The following is a 9860-nucleotide window of genomic DNA, read 5'->3' on the forward strand; positions in this document are numbered from 1 at the left end:
TTATAGTAACTCTGTCTCGTGTTAATGTGTTCTTCTTGTCTCGGTGCTTAGTGTTTGTCTTCAGGTTACTTCCTGTTTTTTACTTTGAAGGTTTGTTTCCTTTCATGTCTTGTGTTAGTTATCATGGTTTTCTTTTTAACTTTTTGTCACAGTATCTGTTTCGTTTCCAGCCCTGTGATAGTCTTTGCTATGGTTATTTTTTAGTTTGTGGACTGTATTTTGGACCATTCACTGTTCTGTCTGACCTTATATTTACTGTTTATTTCTACCATATCCATTGCAGCGCTCATTTTTCTAACATACCACATATCCCAGCTAGTATTAGGTAAGATGTACATCCCGGAGGGGTCAGTGGTCCATAACAGGGGTAAAGACATCTGTTCATACTGGCATCTACACCTCAGTCAGTATTAACTGTGGAAGGAAGAAACTTAACAACAGGAAATCAAAGAAACAGACACAGGGAGGACATGCAAAATCCAAACAGACAGGCCCCAGCCAACCAGGAGGTTATCTCTGCTGCAATATAACATCTGTTACTAAATAACAGATAAAATCTGCCTTCTGATGCTTTCTGTCTGGTTTATTCTAATGTCTGCAAAATTTTATTCTCATGAACTAAACCACTGAAGCATCCAATTTTATCATTTTTTCTTCACGCTGCTAATAAAATGGTTACTAAAAGTGAAATGGAAAGTGTGAGTGGTAGATTCCTTCTGAGTCAGACACTAACACATGAAAGACGAAAATGATTACATTATTACTGAAAGCATGCTGTGAGCAAATCACAGTGGACATATGGGGTATCGATTACTGCCTCAGTCTAATTGTGCATTTGTCTGTGCATGGTTAGTGTGTTTGGGGATGGGGATTTGTGGAGAAGAAAGAGACAGAGGGAGGGACAGAGGAGACATTTTCCTCCCACTCGTTTGTGTCAAGAAAGGGGGAGGTCCAATTTGTGTCATAAACCAACAAAACTAAGCATGCAAGGAAGGCGATAAACACAGGCAGGACTGAGAGATGATACAAGCAGGGTGAAAATTAGGATCTTATTTCTTTATTTGAACCAGAAGGGAGAGCTGTATTGTGAAAGATTTACCATCAAGTTTCCAAGAAGGCACCTGTTGGGGAGAAGAGTTGCACTTTTCTCTCAGAGTCATTGCTACCTGGGTCACACTGACAAGCAGCAATGGGCTTCGTTTTGTGGGGGTTCTTGACTGATTTCTTCACCTACGAGACCACCAAATCCGTGGTGGTAAAGAGCTGGTCTGTGGGTATCATCAACCGTATTGTACAGCTGCTCATCATCACCTATTTTGTCGGGTCAGTGATCTGTAGTTTTCTTTTGAGTTTTTTTCAGAGTGTAATAATGTGTGTAATCATGGGTGCAAATTGAGTTTTCCTTAGCTAAATTACAAAATATTTCTTTCACTGATCCGTGTCATGCAGCTGGGTCTTCATCCATGAGAAAGCTTATCAGTCAAGCGACACCAACATTGAGTCCTCCGTGATGACCAAAGTCAAAGGCTTTGGTTATCTACAAAACCAAAACCAAAATGAGAACTATCAGAATCGTGTGATGGACGTGGCTGATTACGTGTCGCCCCCTCAGGTGAGTGACGTGATGATAACATGACATATTTAAACTTTGTAGTTTTCTATGAGTTATTAACAATGTTGGCAGTTAAGATGCTGCAGTTGAAAGTGTTTTTAAAATAACTTTTATGATGAGCAAGCTTTCTTCCCAGTCTCATATGTGTAGTAATAAATAAACACAAAGCATATCATAAGCATTCAGTTGTTGTTTTAGGGTTCAGGCGTGTTCTGCATCATCACCAAACTCATCGTCACTGAAAATCAGTTCCAAGGACGATGTACAGAGGTGAGTACACATTCAAACGCATGCTTTTGTCACGTTTTACTATTTTACCATTAATTTTCAGTCGATTTTAAGGCTTGCTGGTTTTATTGTAACCACTTATGTCTTCTTATTCCTAGGCAGCATAAAATACGTCAAAAATATTGCATATTTTGAACAAGGAAACCAAATTGCAGATTTTTTGTCAACATATCAGGATCAATATTATTGCAAACTGATATTCCAGCAGATATCTGCCTGGCATTTATACTTACGGGGTGTTTTTGGTCTCCAGAGAATCAACAGGAAGTCTTCAGCTAATTCACTGAAAGCCCTACAGCAAAAACATGGTCATATATATCAGTAAAGATTTATGACTATATTTATTTTTTCTGACAAATCTAATTAAAGTTTTAGTCTCTTTTGCACTGACATCAAATTACATTCTACTCCTACCTGTGAGTGGCGGTAGGATGCAGTAATGAGCTGAAGGGCAGAGGACACACCTTGAGCCATTAACTCCTTCTCAGTGTAGTGTTGGCAGTATGGTCCATCCATCCATTTTTCTTAGGCAGAGTATAACCTGGAGAAGTCATCAGTTTGTCACAGTAGTGTGTCAGTGCGCCCCAGGGCAGCTGTGGCTACAATGTAGCTTGCCATCACCTGTGTGTGAATGTGTGTGTGAATGGGTGAATGACTGAATGTAATGTGAAGCGCTTTGGTAGTAAAGCGCTATACAAATGCAAGCCATTTACCATTTTGTAATGAGACGGTGTGTGTGACCAGGTAGGAGGGCCTTGCCTCCGGATGGCAGGCAGAGACTCGATTCTCAAGGCAATGCTAAAACTGTATATAGAATGGGAAGAACGGGAGTCTTTGAATCTATTCTGGAATTTGTTACATTTATTCATTTGGTATGGAAACAGCTTCATGTTAGTATAAGATGAATGCAATTAGTAATATCTCTGATATGTATTCTTTAATGTTTCTAACGTAAACAGGCAGATCTGTAGGCTCTTAAACGCAGCCTTTTATCTGTCAGTGGCAGACAGGATGATTAAAAACTGACCTCACAGTGCATTAATAGCAGCTGGTAATACTGCAACATTTTTCAAGTTATATTTGGACTGATATATCGGGTTATATTTAGACTGATATATAGCGACCGTGGCTCAGGGGGTTGGGAAGCGCATCTATAACCGGAAGGTCGCTGGTTTGATCCCCGGGCTCTCTGTCCTGGTTGTTGTGTCCTTGGGCAACACCTACTGGTGTTGGCCAGAGGGGCCGATGGCGCGATATGGCAGCCTCGCTTCTGTCAGTCTGCCCCAGGGCAGCTGTGGCTGCAACCGTAGCTTGCCTCCACCAGTGAGTGAATGAATAGTGGCATTGTAAAGCGCTATATAAATCCAATCCGTTATTATTATCTTAGAGATGTGATTTTCAGTTTTATTTTTCAGTAGTAAAAGCACCAGAGCAGTCGTCCATGTGTTCCTGTTCATCCACTGTTACATTTCTATATGTTTCTTATTTTGTCTAGCATGCATTCAGTTTCTGTGTTTATGTTGTTTTTAGACTGAGAAGAAATGTTCTTCCGATGAAGACTGCCAGAAGCATGTTGGCAGCAACCTTTACAACGGTGAGTCAGATTTATTTTAAACAGAAACTTTCAACAGAAACAGAAACGTGCTGATGTCAAGTCTGTGGTGTTGTAACTTTGCTTATCTTTAAATATTCTTTAAATCAGATTTGTGGCATTGGCTGGTAAGTAAATACTAGATGAAAAAATAATCATGAAAAAATCTTTTAACCCAAAAATTGAATTAATAAAATAAGGCATGGTGCTAAAAACTGAGGAAATGAATTACGCTATTTAACAAAAAAAAAAAAAACAGGGTTTCTTTGTTCTTTTAACCGGGACAAAAATATTTTTAAAGTAGAAGTGAAGTTTAAAAAGAATCATAGATTTATTTTATCTACCTTTGAGACATAAGGCAGAATGTAGCACTTAATACCCAGGAACAAACCTTCTTAAAAATAATATCAATATAAATAATATCTTCAAAATAATGTGCAAAGATGTTTGTGATATTATTGTATCGTCAAATAATCTTTAATTGAATATAAGAATATATTTATAGTAGAATGAGCCAGCCTTTGTTAAACTTGTAGATTTATTGATGGAATCTTTATACCACCTGATATTGTTTAAACCCAATGTAGTAAATGGTGAAAATTGAAATGTGTTCCTATGTTTTGCAGGTTTAATATTATAATATTGAAACATATTGGTAACAGAAAGTCAGACAATGCTCATTGTTAAATATTTCAGTCTTTACAACCAGGTGCCATGTCCTTTAGCATATTTTAGAAGAATATCAACTGCACAGAGTATGAACCTAAATCAAAAAGCAGGGTAAATATTTATAGTTTTATATTGTTTACAAACAATTTGCAGTAAACGTTATCCAAAACTCTCTGGCCCTGTCTGACAAAGTAATTCACCCCTAAGCCTAATAAGTGGTTGTGGCAGCAAGAATTGCACTCAAGTGTTTGCAATAATTGGTAATGAGTCCTTGTCCTTGTGGACTGGAGGAATTTTGGCCCACTCTTATTTGCTGATTGAGGATGAATGGTCATCTCAAGTCCAGACTTAGGCCACAGTGACTAGGCCACTCTAAAACCTTCATTTTGTTCATTTTTTAAGCCATTCAGAGGACATCGGTGGACTTGCTGTTATTTTTTGGATCATTGTCCTGTTGCATGACCCAAGTGAGCTTGAGCTTCAGGGCATGGACTGATGGCTGGACATTCTTCTTCAGGATTTTCTTTCAGAGAGCCGAATTCATTACTCCATCAATTATGGCAAGTCTACCAAAGCAGCCCCAGACAATCACGCTACCACCACCGTGTTTGACTATTAGTATGATGAACTTTCTATTAAATTTTGTGTTAGTTTTGCACTAGATGTTAAAGTTTTGTCTCACAGAATATTTGATTAAAAGTCTTGAGGCTCATCGTGATGTTTCTCTGCAAATCTGAGATGAGCCTTTGTGATCGTCTGCTCACTGTTACTCTTCCATGGATGCCATTTTTGCCCAGTCTCTTTCTTATTGCTGAATCATGAACTCTGACCTTAAATGAGGCAAGTGAGACCTGCAGTTCTTTGGTTGATGTTCTTTGTGAGTCGTCGATGCGATTGGAGTAATTTCGGTCAACCAGCCATTTCCGGCAAAGGTTCACCGCTTGTCCAAATTTTCTCTGTCTGTGGATAAAGGCTCTTCCACGTCGAAAGCCTTAGAAATTGTTTTGTAGCCCTTTACAAACAGATGGTTGTCAAGTTTCTTCAGATCGTGGCATGTTGTTTGGCTTCTTGAAATGTTTTGACCTAGCCCACTTTGTCAGACAGGTTCTATCTAAGTAAATTCTTGATTCAGTAGGTCTGGTCAGTAATCAGGCCTGGATGTAATGAAACTTAACTCAGATTTCCAAAACATTAATAATTTAAGTGGGACAATTACTTTTTCACACATCATTTTTTTCCCTTAATAAATGAAATTATTATTTTCAATCTGCAATTTGTATGTGCTTGGGTTATCACTGTCTGACATAAAAATGTGTTTGATGATCTGAAATGTGTGTGGCAAATGTACAAAAACACTTGGGGTAAATACTACTTCACAGCACTGTATAACTGATCATTATTATGGCTAACAGTATCTCCATTCAGTTACCTGAGCACAATGTTTCCTTCCTCTTCTTTCTTACACACCAGGTGTAATAACAGGTGCTTGCCTTAAAAACTCCAATGAGTCCCATGGCATGTGTGAGATGGAAGGATGGTGTCCAGCTGAAAATGATGCCATCAAAATGTAAGAGTGCACGCACATCCCACACAAATACATTTCACTCACTGAAAGTGTCATCTTTGTCCCCTTGTCTCTGTGTTTATCTCCCACAGTGAACCAATGGATGTGAACACCTTCACTATTTTCATCAAAAACAGTATTCGTTTCCCTCTTTTTAATGTCACCAGGTAAACCCCACAAACCTTAACCGAAGCAGCTAAAAAACATCAATATATTATGAGTGTCTTTTAAAAAAAACATAAAATCATTTTCCTTACTCAGAGGGAACTTTCCACCCACAATGACAGCCAATGAAATCAAGAAATGTAAATACCATCCAGAGGACAACCCCCTTTGCCCCATCTTTCGTGTGGGGGATGTGCTGAACTACACCGGTCAGAATATAACCGAACTGTTAAGCAAGGTAAGCATGAGTGTACAAGGTCGTATGAAGGTCTTGTCACTGTTAGGGTGTTTCAAGTTACAGACAGCGGTCTTGTCCTTCCTATGCAAAGCTTCTGAAGTGCCTCAATCATCATTAAGTGCACAAGATAACACTTAGCTCAAAAAGCCAGATATTTTTGGAAGTATTTCACATTAATTCTCTCTGACCTAAAGTCAATCCAAATCCATACACTTCAATACCAGCCTTAGCTTTGACACATATTTACGTCAAAGCCAAAGCTGGTATTACATATTTAGGTGCTGAACCTCAAGGGGTGTCTCTCTTTTCCCAATCCTTCTGTCTCAGGGTGGAGAAATAGGAATAAACATTCAGTGGGAATGTAACCTGGACTTAAACATTGAAAAATGTATTCCCAAGTACTCCTTCACACGACTCGATGCTCCATTTGCCAAGAATGCTGTGTCCAAAGGATACAACTTCAGGTAGTGATAATGATTCTTCCTCTTCAAGTTTACTTCTTTTTTAAAAAAATCAGTCTTTAGTTACTCTTTTCTCTTCTTTGAATACAGATATGCAAAATATTTCAAAACAGAGAATGGGACTGAATTTCGGACTCTTCATAAGGCTTTTGCGATCCGTTTTGATGTCATGGTCACTGGCAAAGTGAGTTGTCTTCAAACTTAATATTAGACAAAGTGTGATAACAACTGGCTAAAACAAAGAATTTCCATGTGTCATTTTATGTCATTTATTTTCAGAAAATGTGACATTTATTAATTAAAAAAACACTGAAACATGACAAAATCAAGAAACTTTGCAGAAGTCTCAATTTAACATGAACTAAAATCATTTTGTTGAGCTGAGCATTGTGGGAAACCTACTACCACCACGTTAGCTTATTGTAGCACAGAGCTAGCTTAGCTTAGACTCTAGACTTAGCCTATTGCATAGGCTGTTTTTCTAAACACAGCACAAACGTTTTGAAGCTTCCAAATTTCCAGTAATTGCATAAGCAAATATACTCACCAACAACTTTATCGGGTACATGCTTTTAACACCAGGCTCAACACCCTTTTCGTTTTCATGGCATAGGAGATTTTGGTCCCTGTTGGTATGAGCATCGCACAGTTGCTGCAGATTTCCATGAGATTTGTATCATGGACCATCATGGACCATGATACAAATCTCCAATTCCACAACATCCTAAAGGTGCTGCGCTGAATTAAGATTTGTTGACTTTGAAGGCTGTTTGCGTACAGTGAGCTCAGTGTCATGTTCCAAAAACCAGTTTGAGATGATCTGAGCTTCATGACACAGAGTGTTTTCCTCCTGGAAGCAGTCACTAGACGATGGGTACATTGTGGTCATAAAGGGATGAAAATGGTCAGCAACAATATTCTGGTAGGCTGTGGCACAAACAATGCCCAGTTGGTACTAAAGGCGTGTGCCAAGAAAATATCTTTGCTACCATTACACCACCATCCATGCTTTCATGTTGTATATACCAAATTCTGACACTACCCTTCAAATGTTAGGGCAGATATCAAGATTCAAGAACAAACCAGGCGATGTTTTTCCAAGTTTCTATTGTCCAATTTTGGTGAGCCTGTGTGGGTTATAGCCTTGATTTCCCGTTCTTAGTTGGCATGAGTGACACCTAGTGTGGTCTTCTACTGCTGTAGGGTCAATGTGTTGCCCTACACATTGTTGCACAGTGAGTGAATGTTATCTATATTCCTTTGAAAATAGCTCAGCTGATGTTTCCAAGACTTCAGTCTTCAGACTAAACTGCTGGCACAGAGCGCGATCCGTCCTCTCTCACCAGAGCAGAAAATAAGCATACTAGCCAAGTGTAAAAATATGACTTTTAAATCCCGGACTGTAAATGTTTAGAAAATAAATCACCATCTTTAAATATACATTTCAGTTATAATAGTGTAGAAAATCATTAAGGAATAGTACTTTATTTTAAAATTAAACATTATGGAGAGAGCCTGTGTGTATGAAACTGCATTACATGCCATCTAAAGTGACTCCATCTATTTCAGGCAGGAAAGTTTAACACAATCCCAACTATGATCAACTTGGTAGCTGCCTTTACCTCGATTGGACTGGTATGAAATTCTTATCAACCTAATCTATTGTTCTCATGTTGCTCTCGGCTCTCATTGATCTTTTGTATCTGTCGTGGCAGGGCGCGGTTCTCTGTGACATCATCTTACTAAACTTCTTGAAAGGGGCAGAGCAGTACAAAGCCAAAAAGTTTGAAGAGGTATTGCTTTTCATGGCACAGCAACATGTTTGTCCAAAAACCTATCAGAACCTTATCACAGATTTTCCTTCTTGCTTTGTCCGTGCAGGTGTCAGAGGCTCAGATAGAAGCTTCCATAGCTCAGAGTCCAGGGAGCCAGCTGTCACTCAAATGCATGAAGAGCTCCTGTGACTCTGGAGCACTTTCTCTCAACACCTATGACCAACCTCTCTAACCGACAGCAGCAATGTGAAGACATGGGCTCCCCTTCCTCTTTTCCTTTCCACCTTATTATAAGAGGTATTCAGCTTTAGATCGGCAAGTATATGGAACAGGGTAAAGGAGGACGATGTTGTTGCCATCTCCATAAGAAGTAAGGGCTTGTAGCTCACAACAATAACTGTCAAACTAGAGCCTCTTTGTAATAGTAATAAAATCCATTTTTATTCCAAACATTTTGATTTAGCAACATGTTAACTATGATAATCGTCAAACTCATGTTTGTCAGCTGAAAGGTGGAGCCGATTAAATCCTCCTGACTCAAGCCAAATAGGAAAAAATATGTCTAATACTGAAACACTGTTGAGAATAAATTATTTGAATAAGACTTTGGAGTATTTTTCTTTGTTGTCATGTACGCACAAACACAGTCTGTTCTTTTGTCTGAAGTAAAAGTGTCCAAGTCTCTAAGTGGTGTAGAGACACAGCAAATCCTGGTGTGTGTGTGTGTGTGTGTGTGTGTGTGTGTGTGTGTGTGTGTGTGTGTGTGTGTGTGTGTGTGTGTGTGTGTGTGTGTGTGTGTGTGTGTGTGTGATCTTAAGGTTTACAAATGGTCCACTATTAGTCCACATCTGGTGGATATTGCATACTCATGCAACAGTTACTGTGCAGATTAATGGACTATTATAGTGATTCTTATTCTCTCAATTTTTAGTCATTTTTTTGTTTATGCAATTGAAAAAAAGATTATTCTTCTGCTTTTCTGACAGATTTTCATCTCAGACAGTCCCTCTACTTCTCTCCGTCACATATTTTCATTTTCCCGTCATCCGTCTGTGCCCACCCACTCTTCACTACCAGGACACTAATAGATCGGCTAAAGAGCTTCTTAATGGTGCTTGCTGACAGTGATTTATGAGAAAGGATATCTGTCAGGGGAGGCCACAGAGGAAACAACAGCAGTTAGTGTGAAGCTTTGATGTACTAAAATGATAACACAAGTTAGTATAATGCATGTAATGGAAATCATAGAATATGATACAATACACCACGAAGCACTCTGTACATGAAAAATACACAAAATGATTCAGTGTATCCCATAATTTTAAGGACCTTCTCTCTCACACATCCATGGCCTTTTTAGAATTACCAAGTAGCCTAACATGCCAGGTCTTTGTACTGTGGGAGGAAGTTGGAGCAGAAACACAAGGGACACGGAGAACATCCAAACTCCACAGAAACGCCCCTGCCCACTGCACCAACCTGACACCTGTTGAATAT

At 38.9% G+C, this 9860-nt stretch overlaps 1 protein-coding gene across 1 annotated transcript; it reads left to right on the forward strand.

The window, feature by feature from the left end:
- The first annotated feature begins 1014 nt into the window (after positions 1-1014).
- Positions 1015-8941, forward strand: p2rx3a (purinergic receptor P2X, ligand-gated ion channel, 3a). Its single transcript, XM_004545490.3, has 12 exons — positions 1015-1323; positions 1450-1612; positions 1811-1882; positions 3431-3494; positions 5631-5727; positions 5817-5891; positions 5986-6127; positions 6455-6591; positions 6679-6772; positions 8158-8223; positions 8304-8381; positions 8470-8941. The coding sequence occupies exons 1-12, from the start codon at positions 1190-1192 to the stop codon at positions 8593-8595; spliced, it is 1248 nt and encodes a 415-aa protein (XP_004545547.1). The 5' UTR covers positions 1015-1189; the 3' UTR covers positions 8596-8941.
- The last annotated feature ends 919 nt before the right edge of the window (positions 8942-9860 follow it).

Source organism: Maylandia zebra, linkage group LG2, assembly GCF_041146795.1.
Source record: "Maylandia zebra isolate NMK-2024a linkage group LG2, Mzebra_GT3a, whole genome shotgun sequence".
Taxonomy (NCBI): Eukaryota; Metazoa; Chordata; class Actinopteri; order Cichliformes; family Cichlidae; genus Maylandia; species Maylandia zebra.